Raw genomic sequence first — 27,948 nt, 5'->3', positions numbered from 1 at the left:
TTATAGGTGTGAGCCACTGCACTTGGACCTAATTTTTGTATTTTCAACAGAGATGGGGTTTCACTATGTTGGTCAGGCTGGTCTCGAACTCCTGACCTCAGGTGATCCGCCCACCTCAGCCTCTCAAAGTGCTGCGATTACAAGCGTGAGCCACCGCGCCCGGCTTTTGTTGTTTTTTTTTTTCAGACAGAGTCTCGCTCTATCGTTGGGGCTGGAGTGCGGTGGCGCGATCTCGGCTCACTGCAACCTCAGCCTCCCAGGTTCAAGCGATGCTCTTGCCTCAGCCTCCCGAGTGGCTGGGATTACAGGCACGCGCCACCACGCCCGGCTAATTTTTGTATTTTTAGTATTGACGGGCTTTCACCATGTTGACCAGGCTGGTCCCTAATTCCTGGGCTCAAGTGATCCGCCTGCCTCGGCCTCCCAAAGTGCTGGCATTACAGGATTGATTACCGAGCCCGACCTAAACTTCGTGTTCTTACTGACCTTTCAATTTAGAACACTTTTAGATTAACAGAATTCTTTTGAGGGCAGTAGAATCCTCTATACCCCACACAAGACAGGTTTTTCAACTCGAACTTCTACTTCCACCCCACGCGGGCTCTCCACGCTTCTCGCCTCTGACCTCGGGTTCTGGCAGAGCCTGATCCTCACAGCCCAATTTCAGGACTGTGAGGAAAGCTCAGCTCAGACCAAACGTCATTGCTCAGACACAACTGGGTCAAGCGTCAAGCTCGCGGAAACCCTAGTCCGGAAAGTCTAACGCTCTGGCCCCACCTAGCCCCGCTTCTCCAGAGACCTGCAGAACCCTGGCCGACTTGACGGCTCCAGCTCCGGCCTCAGAAGGCGAGAAGCGAGGCTCCCGCCCAAGCCCCTTCTCCAGGGGCAGGTTCTCGAAGCCCGAACATTTTTAACCTCAAAACGCCCAGGATCTCGGAGGCGTGTGCTGGATGCCACATAAATGCACAAGTAACAACGACTCATTGTTCAGCGCCACGCCTGCACGCCTTTCTCAGGCGCAGCCGCCCGGTCTCGCAGCCCACAGACCGCCGCCGCCGCCGCCGCGAGCTCCTCTCGGCGCGACGCGGGGGCTGGGCTAGGAGGCGGAGCGGAGCAGGGCGCGCGCTCGTGAGAACGTCCGGGGAGCGCGCGCGCCGGCGCCGACGCCGCTGGGCCGAGCAGAGCCGGAGTTGCTGCCTGTGGGGTTTGCGGTTGATGGCTCCCACTGAAGGGCTGACGGCGGCGTCTGCCGCTGTTCCTGCTGTTGCTGCCGAGACCTCCGTTCGCTTCTGGTCATGAGAGGTCAGGCCTGGGGGGAAGCGGGCAGAGGAGGAGGCGGTGAGGGGCGGCTGGGGGCTCGGGGGAGAATAAATGAGGCACTCGAAGCTCGGACGTGGGTGGAGAACTCTGCCCTCGGAGATTCCGGAAGAGTTGTGTTGACTTTTCTTCCTTTTTCTCCTCCTTTCTTGTCTGTGCATGAAGGAAAGTGGGAGGGTTCTATGTTATTTATAGAAAAGACACTGAAACCCTGCTGTCCAACGTTGCTCTTAAAGAGTTTTGACGAAATAACACCCGTGGCGTCGGGGCCTCGGGGAAAGCCTTTAGTGAAAAGCACTGAAACCCAAGCCGCCAGACCCGGTGACTGCACCTCTGTTCAGTTCTGGTAGTGAAACAGAATGACACAGAACATTCCCTGACGTTCACTCTAGCTTCCTCCTAGAGAAACGGGAAAGGCACGGCAATGCGGGATAGGCTCTGCGTTTCGCCAGCTGGGATTCCGAGTCGGTTCTTCTGGCCCTAGGAGGTCCACACTGGATCATGTATTAGAGAGATCTTTCCCTGCCAGGGTCCTCTTAACCTCACACCCCTCCCCCTGTAATACACACACCACCGACGGTGGCATTTTATTGAGCTGTGTAACTGTCCTTATTCAGACTAAAGAGTTACCTAGCAATTATATGGTAACTCCCCAAAATATCTATGCTTTAATCTATTTAGGTAACATTTCTTTGCGCAGAGAGGTAGTATTCTTGGTAGCACCATTAATTATCGGAAACCTTATGAGCTTTGGGAAAGCTGCTTGAGCAGAAAATGTAATTTGTAGGTCACCTAAGTGCAGTGTTTATTATTAGTTACCTATGATGATAATAAGGCATTAAGATTTAATGTTGTTTTTCTTCCTAACGTTTCCAAACATTAAAAAAAAATACTGACTCACTGTTCTTTATGAAACTTCTTTGATGTAGAATACACATCAGAGATGAAACTGCTCCAGTTGGGCAAAGTACATGTACCAGCGTATCCAGTGAGGTCTGGTGCTCATTAACATCTGCTGGGCACCTATATTTCATGACTGTTTTGCAGATGCCTTCTGCCATTAGAGAGCTAGAAGCATTTGCAGCTCAACTTTTTTTTTTGGTAGCAAATGTTCCCTAAAAGATAATTTGTGTAGGGCAGCAGAGCCTTGCCATTGAGAAGGAAGGAGGAGTCCAGTGATAACCTGAAAATTCATCTGCTGTGATTATTTGCTACTCCTTTAGTGAATAAAGGATACCTACTGAGGAATATACTGCTGGTATTTAACTGCTGTTTACTTACAATATTCTCTGCTATTTGATTTTTTAGGAGACATCCCTGAAGCAAAGATATCTGGGTCAGAGAAAAAGTAGTTAAGGGCCATGCAAGCCAATCGTAGCCAACTACACAGTCCTCCAGGAACTGGAAGCAGTGAGGATGCCTCAGCCTCTCCGTGTGTCCACACAAGATTGACAGGAGAAGGTTCTTGTCTTCATTCTGGAGATGTTCATATCCAGATAAGCTCTATACCTAAAGAATGTACAGAAAATCCAAGCTCCAGAAATACAAGGTCAGGTGTCCATAGCTGCGCCCATAGATGTGTACACAGTCGCTTACGGAGTCATTCCCACAGTGAAGCAAGGCTGCCTGATGATACTGCCACAGAGTCTGGAGATCATGGTAGTAGCTCCTTTTCAGAACTCTGCTATCTCTTCAAGTGGTTGCAAAAAAGTCTTCCATATATTTTGATTCTGAGTGTCAAACTTGTTATGCAGCATATAACAGGTAGGGCATAATACAACATTGACTTCTTTTCATTCCTAAATTCAGTTAATTTTCTTTCATTATTGGTAATCTACTTAATGCATTCAGTTACTTATTTTCTGTTAGCTTTTAAAATTGTATGTGTTTCCTTTTAATTTGTGTCATTGTTAGCTTATGTAATCCTCTTTGATTTTTTTTTTCTTTCAATTAACTGGAACTTATTTTCTAACAGGAATTTCTCTTGGAATTGGGCTGCTAACAACTTTTATGTATGCAAACAAAAGCATTGTAAATCAGGTTTTTCTAAGAGTAAGTATAACAAGCAACTAAAACATTATTAACTGTTTCTCTCCATAGATTTTAGAGAAATAATTTTGAGAGAAATAGGAAATAACTTTTGAAAGAAATAGGAAGTAATGGGATATACTGTAACATCCATGATATATTAAATTTGTTATCTAAATTACCTGAAATAAATTATCTCTCCTAATGCTGAACTACTTCACCTTACTTTCTTCCTAAGGAAAAAAAAAATAGTTAAAGTAGAAAAAAAGGATTAAAAGAATTAGAACACGATATTTGATCTGATTTAGCAACTCCCTTCAGGTTTTATGAGTTCATTTGACCATACTAAGTAATATCATTAAAAACTTTTAGTGGCCGGGCATGGTTGCTCACACCTGTAATCACAGCACTTTGGGAAACCGAGGCGGGTGGATCACAAGGTCAGGAGATCAAGACCATCCTGGCTAACACAGTGAAACCCCCTCTCTGCTAAAATTACAAAATATTAGCCAGGTGTGGTGACACGCACCTGTAGTCCCAGCTACTCCAGAGGTTGGAGGCAGGAGAAGAGCTTGAACTCGGGAGGCGGAGGTCGCAGTGAGCTGAGATCATGCCACTGCAGTCTAGCCTGGGCAACAGAGCAAGACTCTGTCTCAAAAAAAAAAAAATCTGGGCCAGGAGCAGTGGCTCACACCTATAATCCCATTACTTCAGGAGACCTAGGTGGACAGATCACTGAAGGTCAGGAGTTCAAGACCAGCATAGCCAACATGGTGAAACCCCATCTCTACTAAAAATACAAAAATTAGCAGGGCGTGATAGCACTTGCCTGTAGTCCCAGATACTTTGGGAGGCTGAGGCAGGAGAATTGCTTGAATCCAGGACAAGGAGGTTGCAGTGAGCCAAGATTGTGTCACTTCACTCCAGCCTGGGTGACACAATGAGACTCCATCTCAAAAAAAAAAAAGAAAATTAAACCCAAGGAATTTTTCTGTAACATAAATTACACAAGCCCTAGTCTTATAAATCATTGGGAAAAATAGGATGAGTTTATAAAATTTCACCTTAAGGCTACTTTAAATGGCTATTTCTGTGTAAAGTATCATGCATTCTGACCTGGAAATATATAGTTAAGCCTATCTAACAAGAAAAATCTTAATTATTTAAAATTCATAAAACTTTTCATTAAACTTGACTTTAAAAGTGAGATTACAGGCAAGGCACAGTGGCTCATGCCTGTAATTGCAGCACTTTGGGAGGCCAAGATGGGCAGATTCCTTGAGCCCAGGAATTGGAGACCAGCCTGGGCAATATGGCAAAAACCCCATCTCTTCAAAAAATACAAAAAATTAGCTGGGTGTGGTGGCACATGCCTGTAATCCCTGCTATCTGGGAGGTTGAGGTGAGAGGATTGCTTGAGTCCAGGTGGTTGAGACTGCAGTGAGTCGTGATCATGCCACTGCACTCCAGTCTGGGTGAACAAGCAAGACACTGTTTCTCCCCCACCCCCACCAAAAAAAAAATGGAGATTACAACTACTTGGGAGGCTGAGTTGAGAAGATTGCTTGAGCCTAAGAGTTCTGGGCAATGTGGTAAGACCCCATATTAAAAAAAAAAAAAGTGAGATTAAAACGTTAAGTTATTAAATTCTTATAATCTGAGAATTTAAAATTTAAAAAATATAAACCTTGACAAGTGAGTCAAGGTTAAAATACATTTTGAAATTTTTCTTGTGGATTGGTCTTTTTTTTTTTTGAGGTGGAGCTTCGCTCTGTCACCCAGGCTGGAGTGCAATGGTGCGATCTCAGCTCACTGCACTCTGCCTCCCGGGTTCCAGAGTTTGTTGTGCCTCAGCCTCCTGAGTAACTGGGATTACAGGCACATGCCATGGCGCCCAGCTAACTTTTGTATTTTTTTTAGTAGAGATGGGGTTACATCATGTTGGCCAAGCTGGTCTCGAACTCCTGACCTCAAGTGATCCGCCCACCTTGGCCTCCCGAAGTGCTGGGATTACAGGTGTGAGCCACTGCACCCGGCCTGGGTGGATTATGTCAGCTTGTAAAAGACCTGGCAGCTTTTTTTTTAAGTTTAATTTTTTTTTTTAAGAGAAGACTTTGCTTCTTTGAAACATAATGTTTTTCATAGTGAAGAAATTTGTATTTTAAAAATTTGTTTAATATAAGAGTTCTGTTTGTCATTAAAGTCGTATAAAACAAAGTAACTGATGATTATGTACACTGTAACAGATACTCTATATTAAGATTTAGAAAAATGGTCTAAGTTAATAGTCATTAAAGTAAAACAGTTTAATGATATTTAAAATTCTGGCAAAATCAAAGTAACATTATAAAATTGTTTATTTTTCAGGAAAGGTCCTCAAAGATTCAGTGTGCTTGGTTACTGGTATTCTTAGCAGGATCTTCTGTTCTTTTATATTACACCTTTCATTCTCAATCACTTTATTACAGGTAATTAGAGGTCCAAATACACAGTTACATTTGTAATGTAATCATATATTTCATAGCACTTTGTATGTATCTTACTTCACATAGTACTTACTGTATTCAGTTCAGTTCTGTTTTTAACTATCTCCGTTCATAAGCGAGAGCTTTTTTTTTTTTTTGAGAGAGTCTCGCTCTGTCGCCCAGGCTGGAGTGCAGTGGCTTGATCTTGGCTCACTGCAACCTCCACCTCTCGGGTTCAAGCAATTCTCCCATCTCAGCTTCCCAAGTGGCTGGGATTACAGGCATGCGCCACTACGCCCAGTTAATTTTTGTGTTTTTAAGTAGAGACGGGGTTTTGCCATGTTGGCCAGGCTGGTCTCAAACTCCTGACCTCAGGTGATCCACCTGCCTCAGCCTCCCAAAGTACTGGGTGCCCAGCCTCATAAGCAAGAGCTCTAAGTGATTTATTCAGATTTTGTATCCCCAGTGCCATGGCATGTAGCAGATGCTCAACAAATATTTAATTTTTTGATACCTGAATTTTTGTTTATATATTCCATATTGATTAAGTACCATTAGGTTGTTATTGTTGGTCTTTGTTTCTGAAAGTAAAAACACTTACTGAATGACAGTAGCTGGAAAAGTTTCCATGTCAAATGGGAATATTCTGAATTTTCAGCTTTTATCAGAATATTAGAAGACCTGGTTTCAGTGGAGTTGAAGAGATGGGTAAATCTGGGATATAGTTTGGAGGTGGAGCCAGTATCCCTCAGATGGACTGGATTGGGTAGGTGGGTAGAGAGAAGCAAGAATGACCTCTGGGTTTTTAGTCTAAGTAACTGGCTGGATGGTGGTGTCATTTCATTGGGTTGAAAAAGAAACTGATTTTGAGGGGAAAAATCAATAATTTTGTTTTGAACATGTTAACATTGAGAGGCTAAGTTGAATTAATAAGAAAGTGGTTCCAAATGTATGTCATGACTCAGGGTAGCGCTTAGGGCTATAAATTTTGGTATCAGGAGCATATGATTGATATTTAAAAACCACAGGACTGGACAAACTAACCCAGGAAAGAAAGAGTAAAGGTAGAGAGCTCAGTACTGGACATGACCACAATTAGAAGAGAAACAGCAAAGGAGACTAAGAAGAAACCAGCAGTGAAGTATGAGAAATTTGAGTGTGGTGTTAAAAGTCTAGAAAGAAAATTATTCAGAGAGGGAAGACGGAAAAAGAGAAGTGACCTTGAAATTCAGCAAGACAGAGGGAGTTGATGGTCCTGACAAGCAATTCATTGAAAGGAAGAGATGAAATCCTGATTGGAATTGGTCAAGAAAATCATGGCAGATGTCTGGTATTGAGTTTTTTTTTTTTTTCCATTTACAGGCTAGAAAGGTGTCAACTATGACAAACTATGAAGACTTTTTCCTTATTCTATGAAGGGAAAATCTAAAACCCAAACATTTTAAAAGTCTCTTTAAGCAAAATGATCCTCCATTCCATTAATGTGAACTATGACATCCTGCCAAACTTGTATTTTTTACATATCAAAATAAAATATTTGTAACAAATTAAAACCCTTTGTTAGTACTTTACCTTTATGTTGCTCTGATAAATTTTGATGTTTTTCTTTTGGTAGCTTAATTTTTTTAAATCCTACTTTGGACCATTTGAGCTTCTGGGAAGTACTTTGGATTGTTGGAATTACAGACTTCATTCTGAAATTCTTTTTCATGGGCTTAAAATGCCTTATTTTATTGGTGCCTTCTTTCATCATGCCTTTTAAATCTAAGGTAAGAAACTAACTTATGCTTTATTGGAGTGATGTTAATGAACCACATTAATGCTATTTAGTCTTTGTTTAAATGAATCCTCCTTTTGCAGTTTTTCAGTTTGCTAACTACCTTTAATTATCTGTATTATTTCAGCCTGGCAACCATTTGTTTAAGCATTTGAACCTGAATATTAACCTATTTGGATAAAATCAGAATTATATTTGCTTCAGAATAATTTTAAAATCAGTCCCCACCTCACATATGGGAAACTATTTAGATTTGTACTTCTTTTCTCCAGGGCATTATCAATTGACAGTTGACTATATATAATTATTCAGTGGCTTCTCCTACCCAATAAAGACTTTAAAATTTTTATAATCAGCAAAAACATACATAGGTTTTACTTGCAGTATACATAAAGCATTTTCACTATATCATTCTTTAGAAATTCTCTTTATTTATTTATTTAGAAATGGACTCTCACTCTTGTTGCTCAGGCTGGAGTGCAATGATGCAATCTCAGCTTACTGCAACCTTCATCTCCCAGGTTCAAGGGATTCTCCTGCCTCAGCCTCCCAAGTAGCTGGGATTACAGGCGCCCACCACCACACCCAACTAATTTTTTATTTTTGGTAGAAATGGGGTTTCACTATGTTGTCCAGGCTGGTCTCAAACTCCTAACTTCAGGTGATCCACCCACCTCAACCTCCCAAAGTGCTGGGATTACAGGTGTGAGCCACCACGTCTGGCCTAGAAATTCTTTGAAAGCAGACCACTCAGTGACTGTGAGAACCAGTTTGAGGGTTTAGTCATAATCATAATCATTATGAAGATTAATATTATTTATATTGTATCATATACTCTCAGTGTTCTGAGTCCAGTATTGTTTGTGCTATGTAGTTTGGGTAGCTCTATTTGTTTTCTTTTCTCTTACTTTTTAGGGTTACTGGTATATGCTTTTAGAAGAATTATGTCAATACTACCGAACTTTTGTTCCCATACCAGTTTGGTTTCGCTACCTTATAAGCTATGGGGAGTTTGGTAATGTAACTAGATGGAGTCTTGGGATATTGCTGGCTTTACTCTACCTCATACTAAAAGTAGGTAACATTACAAATCTTAGATTCATATTAATGATTACTGACAATATACTATTTTCCTCATTAACAGTTTTATAGTTTATCTTCGTATCACTAGTTTGAAGTAATGGGAGGTTCTATATCTATTTAGAAATGGGAGAAATGGAAATTATCTTAATCCAGTGGTCCTGTTTTCATTAGAGGGAAGGACAGCAGACTTTTGCATAGCGTGGATTATCTAAGTAGGGAAAACAAGTGGAACAGAACATACCCATCCTCAATAGTAACATTTATCATACACATAATTCTTAAACTAGTGGAGTATCTTGTTCTGTTCTCTCCATGCCTGTGCCCCTCAACCTAATAATCACTTTATGAAACTTTAAAAATCTAAATGTTAAAAACATGTTAATCAGATAAAATTGCTTTGACTTTGACACAGTTAAGTTTGTATTTGTCTTGATCAAATTGTTACTCTAGGTGTTTAAATGTACTTCAGCTTGAGTTGGCTCAAATCTATAAATTGAATAAAATATTCACAAAATGATTAGTTTTGACATATAATGAGCATTAAGTTAATATGAGGATTTGATGTCACGGGATTTCAGCTTTGGTTTTTGTGTTTAGCAGATAGGACTGTTTGAATTAGTAAATGATCTCTTATTTCCCTTTTCAGCTTTTGGAATTTTTTGGGCATCTGAGAACTTCCAGACAGGTTTTACGAATTTTTTTTACACGACCAGTAAGTACTTTTTATCAGTTAAGAAAAACACTTTCACCTTTCTTCATTACAAATATTTTTTTAGTTCAGCAGTTTTACAAGAATGGATTTCATAAAGAGATGATCCTTTTCTTTTACTTTGATTATTTTCTAGTATTTTGGCACTTGGGGGCTATAGTAATTTAGGAGTTTCATCTCCATGATCAGTTTCTTGAATCACACATTGAAAACCACCTGCTAATTATTGCAGTAGTTATATCTTTGAACTTGTCTCTTGCCCCTTCAATCCATTTGACATTTTTAAGGGCTTGCAAACCCTTAAAAATCTTAGGAAGTTTTGTTTCTCTTTTCTAATCCACAAATTGGGGCTTTGTGTGTTCCCATTAACTCCTTATTCAGCTGTTAAAATCCTTCCACTGTAATTTATTGTGTATGTTTAAAAAGCTCATTGCCAAAAGTCATGTCTCCTGCAGTTTTCTTACTGGAGCAGATTTCCCCATTGCTCGATTCTATGTGCACAAATAAGTTCATGGCATGAAATTTAACAATTAATTGAGACTCTGGCATCATATGCAACATTATTATGTGATTCTATTGACGTTACAAATTGCAGTGAAAAGATGTCATAGAGAACCTTAATTTACTACTTAGTAGCCTCAAAGGTTTCCAGTACCTACGTGTGGTCACTAGATTTCAAGGTTTGATGCTCAACTTTGCAGTCATTTCATCAGGGTTCAGGGAGACTGACTTAAAAGAATGCCAACCTAATAATATACCGTTAAAAATAAAAAAAAGGATTATGTCTACAAAGTAAATCATACTAACTGGCCAGTGCATCTTTTCCCTAAGATAGAGTTAGCAATGTAGAAACAAATTGTGCAACATCTTATTCAAGCTTCTTTCTCTAGATAAGATATAATAAAATTCAGAGTTCAGCTTTGTCCAAGTCAATTCAGTTGATAATTATGTGAGCATCAACCATTTTACTATAATTGGTCTTGTAAGATTTGTGCTGAAATGCTCTCAAGAAAATACCCTGATATTCTTTCTCTGAGACAAACTATAGAGAGGATATCAGTCATCAATACTTTGATTTGTTCAATTCTCCTTTACGAGGGAAATGGCAGTTACTATCAGGGTAAGTCTTCATGTTGAGGGAATCTCCAAGATGCCAGATGAGTAATGTTTTAAAAGCTTGTCAGCATAATTATCTGCAAATGTACTTTGCTAAATGCCACCTTACGAAAGGAAAATTGACATCACGATCTTATAACAGTATCCTGACTTGTTTCTGAAATCTTTATCACCAGTCTCAAAAACCTTAATTTTTAATATTTTTATCCTTTAAGCTTTACTTTGATTTTGTTAACCTGAGACATTTTAGTATAAGAACTTGTGGCCGGGCGCGGTGGCTCACGCCTGTAATCCCAGCACTTTGGGAGGCCGAGGCGGGTGGATCATGAGGTCAAGAGATCGAGACCATCCTGGTCAACATGGTGAAACCCCGTCTCTATTAAAAATACAAAAAATTAGCTGGGCATGGTGGCGCGTGCCTGTAATCCCAGCTACTCAGGAGGCTGAGGCAGGAGAATTGCCTGAACCCAGGAGGTGGAGGTTGCGGTGAGCCGAGATCGCGCCATTGCACTTCAGCCTGGGTAACAAGAGCGAAACTCTGTCTCAAAAAAAAAAAAGAACTTGTACAAGAATTTGTAACATTCTGATTTTTCCAAATTTCACTGAGAGGTAATATTAACATCACATCTGGTTAATGACTAAGTTCTGAATCTGGTGAAGAAGTTAAAATCTTAAAGAGATCAGAAACTTTTTATTAGGACATTAGAAGAAAATTCAAGTAATTTCATTATTGTTCAGTTAGTTTTGACAGTAATTATTCTACCCAACTGATATTTACAGTTGCAGTTTCTTTGTAAAACATTATCATTCATGCTTAGCACTAAATGCTTTTTATGATAATTGTGAATAATAATTTTTAGACCTAGTGGCAGAATATTCTTCAATGGTCCCTAAGTCTTCTTCATATTGTACTCACTTGGCGACCTTTCAAATAGATGACTGGGTCACATTCCAGTATGTCTGATCCTACTGAATCAATATTGTGTGTAAAACAGAGAAATCTATTTTAAAGCAAGCTTTCCACGAGTTACATTCAGCCAGCCAAGCTCTGACTAGATTGACTTTATGAACCACTGCCGCAGGTAATAAGTAAGCTCAATTTGGCAGTCCTGCATTAAATACATGGCTATAGATTTTATAATAGTTGTATTTCAGATTGCTTAGTCTCTTAAGCCAGTTATGTTGAATCTGAAACACTGTCATCCTTTGGAAAGCTAGTAGATCTAACAATCTTCCAAGATTCTATTATGTATTATTTAATGATTTCATCTTGGTGCACTCAAGAGGTGGTTCTGTATATGTGAGTCAGCTTTGAAATGTTTGTATCCTTTGAGAAGGTTTTCAAATGCCTGGTTCCAGGGAGATTTGAGAAGTACAGCATCACTTATGTAATTTGAGGAACAGGAAAGAAAGAAATTTGTAGATGAACAGAACTTACTATCTTCATAGAGTTACGGAGTGGCTGCCAGCAAGAGACAGTGTTCAGATGTGGATGATATTTGTTCAATATGTCAAGCTGAATTTCAGAAGCCAATTCTTCTCATCTGTCAGGTAATTATATTTTTAAATTTAAAAACCTAATTACAACACTTCTCTGTGACTTGCAAAAGTCACATTTACGTTTGTTATAAGGCACACACACAAAAAATCTAGTGTTTAGTGAAAGGTAGCATTCAGGGTACATACTAGTAATTTATTCATGATCAGGGGATTGGTGGATTGGCTAAGTTTTGTCCTTTATGTTCTGATGACTTTTATGCAGAGGAGTGTATGAAGGGGAAAAAATAATTCAACTGACAGATTGGATACCAAAGTGATTAAACAACAGGCTATTTTTAGAATTGGATACTAGCCATTTAGAATACCAGCATTTGTTGCTGGATTGTATAAGGCCCTTTCCTGTACTTTATGGCAGTTATTAGTAACTCAAAGACTTGAAGCTGTTATCATACATAATCTTAAAAGATCACATCTAGGGATAGTTTTTATGGTTAAATGGATAGTACAGCCAGAAAAATAGTGGCTTTACTACTCATACTGTTCTTTGTTTTCTTGAATGTGTCATACTGTCTCCATTTTCCCATTTGTAAAGTGAGGGGATTAGTACTCTTCAAAATCCCTTTCAGGCTGGGTGCAGTGGCTCATGCCTGTAATCCCAGAACTTTGAGAGGCCGAGGTGGGCGGATAACTGGAGGTCAGCAGTTTGAGACCAGCCTGACCAACATGGTGAAACCCTGTCTCTACTGAAAATACAAAAATTAGCTGGGCATGGTGTGGTGGGCACCTGTGATCCCAGCAATTCAAGAGGCTAAGGCAGGAGAATTGCTTGAACCCAGGAGGCAGAGGCTGCAGTGAGCCGAGATCTCGCCATTGCACTCTGGCCTGAGTAACAGAGCAAGTCTCCATCTAAAAAAAAAAAGAAAAGAAAAAAAAATCCCTTTCATTCCCTACAATGTGATGAATTTAAAATGCTTATCAAGTATAAAATGTAATTAATTATTCATTTCATTACAGCATATATTTTGTGAAGAGTGCATTACCTTATGGTTTAACAGAGAGAAAACATGTCCACTGTGCAGAACTGTGATTTCAGATCATATAAACAAATGGAGAGATGGAGCCACTTCATCACACCTTCAAATATATTAAGTTGTATAAACTATTAAGGCCACAAAATACTAATGTCATTTGATCATAATGACTACTGATTAACGCATCAAAATGGATTTTCAGGGCTACAAGAAAAATGTTTCTAGATGGTTTTAGAATGTAAGACTTATGGTCCAATTCATCAAAACATTAAATGAAAGAACCCTGTGTTTTAAAATATATATAATGTTCAACCTATTGTATATGCAACATTTATTCTATTCTAATTATTTGACAGGTAACTGCAGTGTTAAATTGTAAATGTGTTTTCTTAATGTTAACAAAGCCACAATTTGTAGAATTGGTGGTTTTAGAGAACTCAGGTATTCTTTCCTGATATTGTTTTCAGAATAAAGAATATTTTTCATAATATTTTAAGATACATATCAGAATTTTGTTCAGCATTGACTTTTATAATTCCCATCCTAAAAATTCTTAATATTTTCATAAAATTTGTATTTTTAAATGAAAGTTCTAAATGTTATATTTTATCAGTAACAGATTTTTCTAAGATTACTGAGGACGATACATTTTAATATTGTATTATTCTCTGTAGTATGACCAGAATCAGTCAAAATAAATGATTTAAATTCATTTTGTCTATGGACCTCATAAATTCTTCTGTCATCAGCTTTAATGTTCATGATCATACTTTTTGTATAGTACCATGGAGTATCTTGAAGTAACTATTAAAATAATTCATGTGGATCATAAACAGCTGGCTCACTTGATGATTTGAATAGTACAGAAAACAAGACAAGGCCAGGTGCAGTGGCTCACTAATCCCAGCACTTTGGGAGGCCAAGGCAGGCAGATGACGAGGTCAGGAGATCGAGACCATCCTGGCTAACACAGTGAAACCCCATCTCTACTAAAAATACAAAAAATTAGCTAGGTGTGGTGGCACACGCCTGGAGTTTCAGCTACTCCTGAGGCAGGAGAATCACCTGAATCCAGGAGGGAGAGGTTGCAGTGAGCCCAGATCACACCACTGCACTCCAGCCTGGGTGACAGAGCCAGACTTCATCTCAAAAAAAAAAAAAAAAGACAAATGGCTAGACATGGTGGCTGTAATCCCAGCACCCAGCACTTTGGGAGGCAGAGGCAGGAGGACTGCTTGAGGCCAGGAGTTCAGGACCAGTCTGGGCAATATAGCAAGTCCCTATCTCTATTAAAAAAGTTTCAAGACAGATGCCCTAAAATCTTAGAAAAGAATTGCCTTTATAATTAGTCTTCTCCATAAAAGTTTTGGAATTTTATGCTTGAATCACCATCAATTGGAAGATTAAAGCTTGCACTGAGAGGCCAACATGAGGTTTTGATAGTGTGGTTTGTTCTCCTCTAGGTATTTGTGCAGGGTGGTAGAAAAGGGAATGAAGCACTTTCTCTCTCCCCTTGTTACCTCTAAGGAGGAATCTGAAATTGAAAACAGATGTCTGAAGGGCTGCTACCGGTTATATCTAAGTTTAGAATAATCTATCAGTTTGTAGTCGAGGAAAAGATGTTAGAAAGGAGAACTTAGGAAGCAGAGGTAGAAAACAGATTTGCTGTACTGATAAGACAAAAGTTAAACCAGCACATGGATTAATAAGGATACTGACCAACTGGCTATAGAAGTCACTTTCATGACTGTATGGCCATCCAAATTGACAAAAGAACATTTGGAAGTCTGCACCTTTTTTTTCTCCAGGTAAATACTACCAGGTTGTAAATACACTATATTCAAGTACAGTATATTTCACTCTACTATCTACTTTGAGAACCGCTACAAGTATTTAAATGGCTTTGTGGTGATGCTGATAGTTCTGTTATTTAGGTATACAGCAGAGGATGGCTGAGAGAAGCAATCTGGGATTACAATTTGGCTGTGAAGGACAGTCAGGATGACTTCCTGTTCAAAACACAAGAATAGCATTTTCTTCAGCCCTATGACAATACCTATTTAATACATTTGCCCACCCTGTAACTATTCAGACAGCACTATTTCTTAATGTGATTACATAATCAAGGAGATGCATGGTGGGGGTTTTTTGGAATGCAGTTTACCTATAAATTGAAAAGGGAGAAAATCTAATGGAGCTATATGCCATCCACTAACAATGCTGATGAACTGCAAGCATTTCTTCCATCCCTCTATTCCTTCACCTCAAAAAAAGGTAGTATAGATTCAGAAACCCATTTACTCTTTCAATTCAGATCATGACTTCTAAAAGATTGTTTTACCAGTATTGATACACTACTAGGTTGTATAGCAAGGTAAAGTCAGTTTGAGAACTTCCGTAGAGAAATCCCCTTGGCAAGTGTGATATAATTACCTTATATATTGACACATTAGTTAAAACAGATTTGTTCACTACATTATTTAGTGCATACACATCAAATTATCAAATGTAGCTGACCAAGTGTGGCTGAACAAATTGTTGATTGTTAGCACAAGGTCTTCCTAGAGTTTTTTATGAAGCTAGCTTTCCCGTAGGTTGTTACATGCTTTTTTTTAAGTAAACAATTCATATCTACAATCTGATGTAACTTGAAAATCAAAGATGTATAACATCTAACATAAAAATCAATACTAAAACTTGTTACATACTTAAATAGCTTCCATTTCTCAGCAGAACAGCTTTTAACCCATTCCTTACGGTTTATTAAATATGACAACTTGAACACATCTGACATGTTAATTAAAAAAATTATTTAAACCATTTATATACCTGATATGTATACTAATTTATTTCTTCCTATCTTAGGATAATAAAAAAATAAATCACTTCTATTTTATGTTCATTCAAATTTGCATTTAATTTCTATTTACATTCATTCAATCCAAAATCAAATAATACAGTAAACTAAATACAAGATGAAAAGCAGAAAAGGTGTTACCCTCATAGCACTCCTAATAAGGCAGCTGAAGAATTTTATTTACTGATAGATGCAAAGCCAACTTGGGAGAGGAGAAACAATAGTTTAAAGAGCAAACACAAACACAGATGAACCCATCTTTCAGATGTTATTCCAGATAATCCACTGAGATAATACTTGTGCTATAATGTTAAGAAACACACAAGAAAAAGTACTGTATTAATCAGCAACAGACCACAGGTTATGTGTGACAAATACTTTTATGACAGTTTGTCCAGCTTGCTAGTGTCTACTCCTAAGAAAAAAGGTAGATGTTTGGACATTGATGTTTTTGAGAAATTAACCATTTTCAAAGCCTCAAAATCTATTCTTCATAAATTCAACATTTCTCATGGGAATAATCTTAGATCTAGCCCTTGTAAGCTAGGAACCCTATGATTAACTGAATATTGAAAATAGGTCCTATATTAAATATATAATCCAAGGCTCAGTATATTAATACTATCTAAGATGCATCTTGTTTATAATCATTTATTACCTATATTAAAGAATGTTGAATTTATGGAGTATCATACATGCATCCTTCACCCCTCCCCTCAAATTATCTTCTATCTCAAAAAATAGTATGGAAAAATCCTTCTTGAAGGATTCAAATTAGTTAAGACCATAATGGGGGAAAAAAAACTAATTTTCCTAAAAATCTGGTTCAAGTTCAATAATTAATACTTTACATTGTTAATCACAGCTGGTTTATAAATCCCAGTTTAGTTATTCTGTAATGCTACAAACCTTATAAAATCAAATTAGTAAACTTCAATTCAGTGATATTTTAATTAAAAAACAGCATGTATAAAATAAAAAAATATCCTGTAATAGCGATTTTAAAGAAAATAAGTGATGAAAAAAAGCACTTAATCTCTTTTATACACTTACCTGGTATAATCATAAAGAACCCTCTTAGAAACTCAAGACTAGTAATATCGACATCATATTTTAAACTATGCTTGGATTTTTACAAATAAATATAGATAAGCCATATTGCATAGGTGTGTGCTTTCTGTCTGTGACACTAATGTGACACTTGACATGTTTTCACAGTCATAGTAGGGATATCCATTTATGAAACAAGTTCTCAATAAATTTTCCACAGCACGGGAAATAAATTTTACTTAATAAATGTGAAGTCAGAAAAACTATGTATTTGTGTGGATGGTACCTGTGCAATTAATGCTTTTTATGCAGAAAAGTTGCAGTGTTTGCCACTATTGCTGGCAGTACTAATTATGGAAACAGTTTAACTGGGGTGGTTGTAGCCAGCCAATCACAGTGCGCATGTTACTAGCAAATAGGACCAAGGAGGAATATTTTGGTGTATAAGTTTCACTGGAATTTGGTCAGGCAGTCAACACTACAGTTAGTAAACATATTTGAAAACAAGTATCAGAGTATCACAAGCCACTTACAGTCTGAAATAATGCCTGTACATATCACCATAGCTTTTTGGGTTCTGTTTTTTCAGACATCACAAATTGTCAGAGAACAAGGATCTGCATTTTAATTTCTGCCCTTAGTTATTATTGTAGCTTCTAATTTACCAGCTACAGTCATAAAGTTCTCAGTAGGCTGCTGCAATAAGGGAGGAGTGGGAAAGAGGGAGTAATTTTTTTAAAAAAGGCTTTTTGTCCAAAGATGAACTTTTATCGATTTTTTCAATTATTGCCACAATTGAAACAGTATATTTCCAATCATTTTTCATGGTTCTGTTTTTGCTTAGTGTCATAGGATTTTATCCCATCTCACTTGAGTTGCAATTTAAAAAAGCAAAGCCTTGCTCTTTTCTGACTGAATTCAACATGCATAAAGAATTTTATGGCTTGGATCCTATGGCTCAAAAAGGTTTGAAAACATAGCAAGCAGCATCTATTTAAAAAAATCCTAGGGTTGCAAAATATTACAAATTGACTTTGCACACTCAGACTGAAGACATTATAAAAGACAAACAAAAGAGGTGATAAAACTCAACTGCAACTGCATGATCATCTATTATACCAGTATGCACTGAAATATATTTTTATAAAGCTCTGCAGATATTAAACCTTTTCACCAGCTAAAGTCATGGAAATGCTCTCTTTAAGGCAGGAAATATTTAAGAAAGGTAAAGTTACCTTTATTTTTATTCTTTGACCTGTAAATCATTTACGTTGATTTTGTTACAATTTCAAAAACATAGTGTCCTGTTAACATGTCTCCTAAATTAAGCCACTAAGTTTTCTTATTTACTGTGGAAGACATTCATCAAAAGGCCATCAAATATTTTTACAGTCAAAAAATGTAGCCCCAGTATAGGAGAAAAAAAAATAGACCTTTTTTTCTTTTTAAAACTGTTGAGAACAAAAATATAAGGAAGTAGACAGCAGAAATAGTAGAAAGAAGTAAAACTGAAAATCTTACCAGTTTGCTGTAAAGAGATTAGACAGAGAGTGGGCCATAGCAACACCCTCTTCCCCTGATATCCCCATCTCCCTCTTTTCTGTTGTTCTTCAGCCATGAGCTGAACACATTTGGCGTCTTGAACCAAATACTGGTATAAGAACAGGTGGCAATTTTTTTCCAGTGCAATGCAGGCCCAGGACAATGATGAAATGTAGGACATACAACTTATGCCCATTCCAAGGCTTCCAGTTAAGCTTAGCATATAGCAGTACTGCAAGTAGAAATGATTAAATAGATTCTTTTTTTTCCCCTCATATTATAGACAAGTATTGCAGCTGGGTTAATGAAAATAAACCCCATGTCCACCCCAATCCCTCAAACGAGCCACAGCTGTGGTTAACAATGATTCATTTGCATTTTATTATTTCACCAAGAGAAGAAACAAGTTGTCTGGCTTTCTTCACACCAACCAATAATTTCGCATTTTAAAGTTTGGGATGTTTTTCATAATGAGCTGAATCAAAAATCTATTTGAAAAATATATATTTATATAAAAAAAAGATTCAGGTTGTTTGCACGTAAAACATCAATTGGTAAGTTTCTTTTGTCTTTGATTCCATGTTGCTGGAAAAAGTTTGACCAAGCTTGCATGCTAATTTGTCCTTAGTTGCAAGTATTATAGGCAATTTTGTACTTGCCTAATGAAAGGATAACCTTTCTTCGACACAATCAGAACTCAACAGTGATTCAGAAGCAACATCCTACCCTTAATACTGTCAGTTTCAAGTCATCAACATGAAAATCCTTGATAAGGATGAGAAGATGTTGCAAGGAATCAACTAATTGATGTGCCTAAGAGTTCAGCAATACTATTTTGCTTTAAAGTTTTTTTTTTTTGCACCATTGATTGATTTTTTAAAATCCACGTTTATTTTTCCTCTCTCCAAAGTGTTTTATGTAATGACAATGACTCTCTGAAACTGTCATTTTGAGTCTTCTTGTTTCACCTTGCAGGATGCTCACACATCACCCTCTCCACCTTTTTTGCCTTAAATTCATTAAAAGCGTTGCTCTGTCATAGATTCATACGCAGGTGCTCTGGCCGTTTAGAGATCATGGGAAAAGCTTGTTTTTTGTATGGCCCAGAGTTCGGCTGTCGTATTGGAAGTGGTGCTGATGCTTCCCCACTCATTGTCACATCCATCTGCTCTATGCCACTTGTTTCCATTGGGTATTCCACAGGTGTCTGAGGATTTGCTGTGCTGGCCGAAGCACCTCTTCCCCAGAAATCCCCAGGAGAAAATTTGACTGGGCTTTAAGACAAGGAAGAGCTATCATTCGTTTAAGGATCATCTTAACAAGACAGTATTTCCTTTACATTTAAAGGGAGTGGGAAAATATGACTTTATTTTCATGTGAATTAGCACAAAGCCAAAAGTTGGGCCATTCTCTCTCCTAGACTGTTAGAATTTCCTAACTGGTCTCTTTACCTCTACACCTGACACCCAAAACCCATATATATATATGTGTGTGTGTGTGTGTGTGTGTGTGTGTGTGTATGTGTGTAAATACATATTATATATATCATTTTACTCTCCCCTGCTCAAAAAAGCTTTCTATTGCATTTAAAATACAATACTTTTCTAAATCTCTGCTATTCTCCTCCTCACTCACCACACACTCCAGGAACACTGATTTCCCTTTCATTTCCAGGAAAAGGGCAAGTTTTCTCCTCCCTCAGGGCTTTTGCATTTGCTGTTCTTCTGCCTGCAACATTCTTGTATCTCCTATTTTTGTAGGGCTGGCTCTTTCTGTTCACTTCTAGATGTTACTACGCCAGGGAGGCCTTTCTCTGACCACTGAGAGTAGAAACCTCCTTGTTTTCCTCTGCTGTCTACCACCACATTCTTTTTTCCCCTTTTAAATTATAGCACTTAGCACTACTTGTAATTACATTTTTTTGTGATCCTTTGTCTATTGTGTGTATCCTTTGTCTATTGTGTGTATTTTGTGTATCCTTTGTTATTGTATCCTACGTCTCTCCCACTAAATTGTAAGCTTCATCAGGACAGGGACAATTCCTATATTATGGTAATATATATATATATATATATACACACACACACATAACATGAAGCATGTAGCACAGCTCTTGGTGCACAATAAATGCTGAGTGAATGGATAAACAGAACATTTGCCAGTGTGGCTGTTTACTTTCAGAAGGGAAGGTAAACCATATAACATCATAGATTAGTCAGACTAGTCCTTTGCAATGTAAGATATAGATGCTGTGCTTATGTCAAAGACAGTATGACAGTCATTTATGTAACTTGGCATAAATTTATTAAGCAACACTCTTGTAAGTTGTAAAAAAAAAAAAAAAAAAAAAGCGAAAATAAGAGTGTGAAATACCTGACAGGTGTTCTTGGGCTGCCAATAAATCTTCGAGGTGATCGGATTTTTGGTTCAAAGGAAAACTTTTCTTTCACACTTTCAAGTACAGATGGAGCCACATATGTAAAACCCTGAAAGAAACAGTGGACTATAGAACGGTATTTTGTCATATATCTCAAGAAAATGGGGTTGTTCAGTCTGACATACCAACACAATGATGCACACCTAAAACCACCAATGTGTATATTCTCCCATCTCCTCCTTATTTTTAGACCTGTTAACTTCCTTCCAGCCATTTTGTGAGGCACACATTTCAAGAAAGCAGAATGCTATTGAGCCCAAGATGCTAGCAAACAAAATTCCACCCTATTGACAGGAATAGAAAAAAAAAAAAAAAGGAAAATTCAGCCTCCATATGAAGACATTAAATACGGCCAGGCATGGTGGCTCATACCTGTAATCCCAGCACTTTGGGAGGCTGAAGCAGGCACATCACCTTAGGTCAGGAGTTCAAGACCATCCTGACCAATGTGGTAAAACCCTGTCTCTACTAAAAATGCAAAAATTAGCCATGCATGGTGGTACACGCCTGTGGTCCCAGCTACTCGGGAGGCTGAGGCGGAAGAATCGCTTGAACCCGGGAGGCGGAGGTTGCGGTGAGCTGAGATTGCGCCACTGCACTCCAGCCTGGTGACAGAGCAAGACTCCGTCTCAAAAAAAAAAAAAAAAAAAAAAAGTTAAATATTAGGAGAAATGCAAAGAAACTTCTAGTGTTTCCAGCCACAGGCATATAAGCAACTAAGATCATCACCCAAAAACAGATTCTCATAATTAGGCCAAGTAAAAACAATTTTCTGACTTGGCATCAAAATCAGATCTTATGACCTTTCTGGTTTTATGCCAATGGTTGGACAGGTTTTTTTTTTTTTTTTTTTTTTGAAAAGAGATGGGGTATCCCTATATTGCCCAGGCTGTACTGCAGTGGTGATATCATAGCTCACTGCAGCCTCAAACTCCTGGACTCAAGCTATTCTCCCACCTCAGCCCCACAAGTAGCTGAGACTATAGGCACATGTGATCATTGCCCAGCTAGAATTTGGTATTTTTTTGATGAGTAAGTATCAACATTACAAAAACATTCAGTTGAAATAGGCAGTAACGCAGTTTTGTTAGTTTTAGTCCTCTCTTGGACCTTCCTATTAGGCTACCAGCTGTCATTTCTCTTGCTGTCAATGTTCATTCTTTTTCTTTTCTTTTTTTTTGGGGGGGACAGGGTTTCACTCTTGTTGCCCAGGCTGGAATGCAATGGCACAATCTTGGCTCACCGAAACCTCCACCTCCCAGGTTCAAGTGATTCTCCTGCCTCAGCCTCCCAGTAGCTGGGATTACAGACATGCACGACCACGCCCAGCTAATTTTTTGTATTTCTAGTAGAGATAGGGTTTCTCCAAGTTGATCAGGCTGGTCTTGAACTCCCGACCTCAGGCAATCCAACTGCCTCAGCCTCCCAATGTGCTAGGATTACAGGCATGAGCCACTGTGCCCAGCCAATGTTCATTCTTTTAACCATCAGCCCTACACCTGTTTTCTATTTATCAAACTCTATGAGTGAGCATTATGTGTTACACTAAATAAGACTCAACAAAGCTCTGAGTGAAGGCCCAAAGAGTGAGGTGCAATTCTGAAGGGCATATGATTTGTGACAGTTATACGTGAACTTCAGAGAATATTTTTACAAATGTTCTAGTGGACTAAAGCTGTAACTACCAAGAGGTACAGGCTGTGCCTTAATAATTTTTGAATTTCCTCTAATTCTGTGATGGGGTCTTACAATAGGAACTGAAGTATCTGTTGAAATGAGGTTGCTAGAACCACACTATCCGGAAAAGTGGGATGTCACTATTTTTTTTTTTAATTAATGTTTAAAGAGATCCACTTTATACAAAATTCTGGCTACAACCTAACAAATGAATTGTTCTGTTCATTAGTTAGCCAATTTAAGTAATTATGAAAAGCTCAATAATACTTTAACTGGCAATGAAAGCTTCAGTATCTCACTTTTACCACCACAACTTTGGATTTCTTCATAGCTAAATAAAATGTTTCTATTTTGTGGGGGGAAAACTGTCATGTAAGTTGAAATTCTGCAATGTCCAACTGAGGAAAAGGTCTCTATGTTAAGTTAAAGGTACAAATTCTACATCAGTAGTACATCAGAGAAAAAAAATGCCAAAATTAAAGTGATTCATGCCCATTTCCCTAACTGAACCTAAGACTTTACTAACAGATATACAGTAACTTTGATCATGCACACGTCAAACTTGAATTTAAAAACATGAATTTTGCTCTGTTGCCAGGCTGGGTACAGTGGCTCACACCTGTAATCCCAGCACTTTGGGGAGGCCAAGGTGGGTGGATCACAAGATCAAAATATCGAGACCATCCTGGCCAACATGGTGAAACCTGGTCTCTACTAAAAATAGAAAAATTAACTGGGCATGGTAGCATATGCCTATAGTCCCAGCTACTCGGTAAGCTGAGACAAGAGAATCGCTTGAACCCAGGAGGCGGAGGTTGCAGTGAGCCAAAATTGTGCCACTGCACTCCAGCCTGGCAACAGAGCAAAACTCCATCTCTAAATATATGAATGAATGAATGAATAAAATATCTCCTACTTCTGCTAAGAGTACCAAAAATAGGGCCAGGCATGATGGCTCATGCCTATAATTTTGGCACTCTGGGAAGCCGAGGCGGGAGGACAGCTTGAGTCCAGGAGTAAAATAGTGAGACTCTGTCTCTACAAAAAAATTAAAAATTAGCTGGACGTGACACATCCCTGTAGTCCAGGTACTCACGAGGCTGAAATGGGTGGATCACTTGAGCCTGGGAGGTCAAGGCTGCAGTGGACCATGATCACACTACTACCTCCTGCACCCAGCCTGGGCTACAAGGTGAGACCCTGTCTCAAAAAAAAAAAAGGTACCAAAAATCTATAGCTGTTTCAGGAATAAAACACATGTAGTTACTGAGGTTTTCCTTTCCCAGTGCTATGACTAGTTTTTGGTTGAGATGCTAAGCCAAATATCATTGTTAAGTCTGTGGTCCAACCAAAAAAGGGAATCATACTCTTTGTACAGTCCCACCCTAATCGCTATAATAAAATTTATAAATAAAATTATTTATTTTAGAAATCAGGGTGGGGCTGTACAAAGAGAGTATGATTGATTGGAAAATTAATTTTGTAGGTATCAATCAGTAAGGGCATGGCTCATTTAAAAAAAAAAATTGAGCCAGGTTACCTACATGAACCGCGAAGCAAGCACGCTGAATTTTCTTATTGAAGGGCCCATCCTCATACTTAAAATTTCCCATGACTACATGGAAATTCTTTCACTTACCAGAAAGACCTGATTGGCACTTTCACTGAGAGTTGAGTCATCTGGGCTGTCAACGGGTGTCTGACGTGTAAACTTGGAATCAAATTGACTTACATCCTCTTCAGATTGCTTTATACAAACAAAATAGTTTAGAAAATGATGAATAGTCCATTTTGCAAACATCAATCAACTACAATGTAAGCTCTGGGAGCTCTTTTCACAGGGGTTTACTATAAAAGTATCAGAATTGTTTCAGCAGGCACAGAATGAAGAAAAAAATGCAGGTGGAAAGTACTGAGTCAAATTACACCTTCAAATCTTAAACATGCATTAACACAGATTTTAGTATATAGCTATCATTCCTATTAAAAATGTGAATATATCAGCTGGGTGTGGTGGCTCACACCTATAATCCCAGCACTTTGGGAGGCTGAGGTGGGTGGATCATGAGGTCAGGAGTCTGAGACCAGCCTGGCCAACATAGTGAAACCCCGTCTCTACTGACAATACAAATTAGCTGGGTATGATGGCAGAAGCCTGTAATCCTAGCTACTCGGGAGGCTGAGGCAGGAGAATCACTTAAACCCAGGTGGTGGAAGTTGCAGTGAGCTGAGATCGCACCACTGCACACCAGCCCGGATAACAGTACAAGACTCTGTCTCAAAAAAAAAAAAAAAAAAAGTTAATATATCAAACTCAAAACAGGCTGGAAAAAATGTGAATATCAATTTTCCCCTCTCACAAAGCTTCGGTGTGCCTAGTCTACTAGCTAACCCCCTGTTTAGAGATAATTAGTTCAATTGGCTGCTGCAGGTTTTAATAAGCTTGAAAAACTACTGAAGCAGAGTTAAAACATGAATAACACTTGTAAGATGCTCCAGTTAAAGTTTAAAGATGCTCAGTTAAAGTTTCTTCCTACAGCTTATTTCATTCCTTTAGAAATCTAAAGGAGCAAACATAATTTTCTATTCCACATGAGTTAGAAGTTCTATATCCTTGTGAAAATATAGTTATCACTTCAGTTCTAACTCACTTCAGTTCTAACCATAAGATTTATTTCTTTAATTCCTTCTCTATTTCCCAAAATATCTGGTTAGACTCTTGGGCCAAATGTAGGAAGTTAATAATACTTTAGAATATCTGACTTAATACTAAAAGATGACCACATTGACCTTATAACTCTCTTAGAGCCCAGAATGTGAAACAGCTCTCCTTGGAGAAATGGCTGATTCTAAGTGTGGGGAAACGTATAAGATAAGCATAGGACACCACTCTCCTTATTTTGTTCTCTGGTACAACACCAGACCATGTGGTCATGTCAAAAGGACTCAGAAACCAACATGAAGATGCACCCAGCATTCAATGAGGGGAAAAATTGAGCATCAATAAAAATAACTGCCAGGCACGGTAGCTCACACCTATAATCCCAATACTTTGGGAGGCAAAGCCGGGTAGATCACTTTTGAGCTCAGGAGTTGAAGACCAGCTTGGTGAACATAGCGAAACCCCGTCTCTACCAGAAACACAAAAATTAGCTGGGTATGGTGGTGCACCTGTGGTCCCAGCTACTCAAGAAGCTGAGGTGGGAGGAGACTGCTAGAGGCTGGAAAGTCAAGGTTGCAGTATACCATGGAACTACAGCTTGGGTGACAGAGTAAGACCCTGCCTCAAAACAATAAATGAATAAAAATAACTACGATGAAATGAAACACAAATATGTTAAAATGTGTACGTTCATAATACACTAAAAAAGAAAAAAACACATACACGAAGTTCATTGGTCAAATTTTGGAAGATGCTAGGGAACTAATTCATTATTTTGAAAACTGGGAAAGAATAAAACATTTATACTGCCTTTCCTATATGAACTATACCTTGGGTAACTAAATAACTGATCAGAGTTTCTCTTTATGAAAGAATTCCAGCTAACAAAGAATAACAGTTAGAATAGGACCATTTCACAAACAACTGATGAAATTGTAAAACTAGGCCAGAGTTTCTTAACCTCAGTGCTACTGACGTTTTAGGCCTATTAATACTTTGCTGTAGGGGCTGTCCTGTGCTGACTCTTACTCCTGAAGGTACCCATAGCATTCCCTCCCCCAAGCTGTGACAATCAATGTATCTCCACACATCGCCAAATTACCCTGGTAGTGAAGTGCTGACACAGGCAATGATCAGTGACCACTAGCATCACGAAAAACAAAAAACAAAAAAAAACCCTACACATTATGCCTCCTGATCAAAGCACACAATACTGAGAATTTAATCTGAATCAGATCAACTACTTAAATTTAACTACCAGTTTTTGGAAATTCAGGGAACAGATGAACACAGTCAAAGATACTATGGGGATAGTATCAACAAAATCAAAATTTGAGAATTCTACAGGACAAATGGCCCGGTTTCTTCAATAAATCAGGGGAAGATCTGAGAGAGGATATCTATAAATGACAAAAGACCTAAGAGACATAGTAACCAAACTACATATAAACCTTGATTAAATAATTACAAACAGGAGGAAAAAAAAGAATGGAACAACAACAACAAAATAACTAGCTGGGGCAACACAGGGAGACCTCATCTCTAGAAAAACTCAAAAAATTAGCTGAGTGTGGTGATACAACCCTGTGGTCCAAGCTATATGGGAGGATCTCTTGAGCCTGGGAGTTTGAGGCTGCCATGAGCCATGATCATGCCACTGCACTCCAGCCTGGCAACAGAGAAAGACCCTGTCTCAAAAAAAAAAAAAAAAAGAAAGAAAGAAAGAAAGAAAGAAAAAAAAACCTAGGGAAATTGTCAGCTTCTCAGGTGTGATGATGGGATGGTGGTTATGTTTAAACAAGATGACCTAATCATTTTTGAAGCTGGGCATTAGGTGTGTGATAGTTATCTTCCTTACAATTGTTTGTTGTTTTTTAAAGTGGATCACATTATGCTCCATGACCAAATAATAATCACCATCATCCTCCTCCTCCTTCTCCATCTACATCCCAAGGAATGGAAAAATAAACTGTGTTTTCTCAGATTCTGAGGTGGGAGAAAGACAATAACCAACACACTAACTCATTTACTCGTAAACATATTGTTACAGGTTGAATTGTGTGCCTCACCCACCCCCCAAAAAATTTCATATGTTGAAGTTCTAACCTCTAGTTCCTCAGAATGTGACCTTATTTGGAAAGGGTTATTACAGATGTAATTAGTCAAGATGAGGTCCTACTGGAGTAGAGAGGAACCCTAATCCAATATGACTGGTATCCCTATAAAAAGGGGAAATTTGGCCACAGATATGCACACAGGTAGAACACCATGTGAACATGAAGGCAGAGATCCGGGTGATGCACCTACAAGCCAAAGAATGACAAAGATTACCAGCAAACCACCAGAAGCCAGAGGAGAGGCATGGAACATACAGTTTCTCATAGTCCTCAAAGAAACCAACTCTAACAATGTGATCTAGAACTTCTAATCTCCAGATCTATGAGATAATAAATCTGTTGTTTAAGCCACCTGGTTTGTGGTACTTTGTTGCAGCAAGCCTAGCAAACTAATGCACATATATTCTATATTTTGAAGAAAAAATTCCTAGAGATTCACATTTAAAATGGTTAAATTAAGCAAAATAAAACAAAAAAAGTCCCAACTACCTGAAATATGTAATTGTCTTAGGTAACCAACTTAAAAATAGCTATAATACAGTCAATTGCCACTGGCATTAGTTCTTTAAAAGATAGTACA

General features: G+C 38.3%; 2 protein-coding genes across 7 annotated transcripts in view; one reads left to right on the top strand and one right to left on the bottom strand.

Moving 5' to 3' along the window:
- The first annotated feature begins 1,185 nt into the window (after positions 1-1,185).
- RNFT1 (ring finger protein, transmembrane 1) lies at positions 1,186-13,738 on the top strand. Of its 3 annotated transcripts, none has more exons than XM_012445478.3 (9): positions 1,186-1,302; positions 2,626-2,976; positions 3,293-3,369; positions 5,713-5,813; positions 7,426-7,579; positions 8,503-8,661; positions 9,317-9,382; positions 11,945-12,046; positions 13,010-13,738. In XM_012445478.3, the coding sequence occupies exons 2-9, from the start codon at positions 2,679-2,681 to the stop codon at positions 13,142-13,144; spliced, it is 1,092 nt and encodes a 363-aa protein (XP_012300901.1). In that variant the 5' UTR covers positions 1,186-1,302; positions 2,626-2,678; the 3' UTR covers positions 13,145-13,738. The 3 variants fall into 3 exon arrangements, with proteins under 3 accessions (XP_012300901.1, XP_012300900.1, XP_012300902.1); XM_012445477.3 differs by having other exon boundaries at positions 2,626-3,081; XM_012445479.3 differs by lacking the exon at positions 8,503-8,661 and having other exon boundaries at positions 2,626-3,081.
- A 3,354-nt stretch (positions 13,739-17,092) lies between these two features.
- Positions 17,093-27,948, bottom strand: part of RPS6KB1 (ribosomal protein S6 kinase B1) — a 61,417-nt gene continuing 50,561 nt past the window's right edge. For 3 of the 4 annotated variants that reach the window (XM_012445480.2, XM_064378424.1, XM_064378423.1), the window contains exons 13-15: positions 24,229-24,336; positions 20,849-20,961; positions 17,093-19,749 (exon numbers count right to left, since the gene is read on the bottom strand). In XM_012445480.2, the coding sequence (XP_012300903.1) occupies positions 19,512-19,749; positions 20,849-20,961; positions 24,229-24,336 (459 nt within the window). In that variant the 3' untranslated portion in view covers positions 17,093-19,511. Of the gene's footprint in view, positions 19,768-20,848; positions 20,962-24,228; positions 24,337-27,948 lie in introns of all 4 variants that reach the window. The other variant, XM_064378422.1, reaches the window with a different exon arrangement.

Source organism: Aotus nancymaae, unplaced genomic scaffold (genome assembly GCF_030222135.1).
Source record: "Aotus nancymaae isolate 86718 unplaced genomic scaffold, 86718_ANA_hifiasm-v0.15.2.pri h1tg000018l, whole genome shotgun sequence".
Lineage (NCBI taxonomy): Eukaryota > Metazoa > Chordata > Mammalia > Primates > Aotidae > Aotus > Aotus nancymaae.
This window is presented reverse-complemented; position numbering and strand designations above follow the sequence as displayed.

Coding starts and splice junctions, on each gene's coding strand:
- RNFT1 (XM_012445477.3), top strand. CDS start 2,679: ATGCAAGCCAATCGTAGCCAACTACACAGTCCTCCAGGAACTGGAAGC. Junction 3,082..3,292: donor TGTTATGCAGCATATAACAG/GTAGGGCATAAT, acceptor ATTTTCTAACAG/GAATTTCTCTTGGAATTGGG. Junction 7,580..8,502: donor TCATGCCTTTTAAATCTAAG/GTAAGAAACTAA, acceptor CTTACTTTTTAG/GGTTACTGGTATATGCTTTT.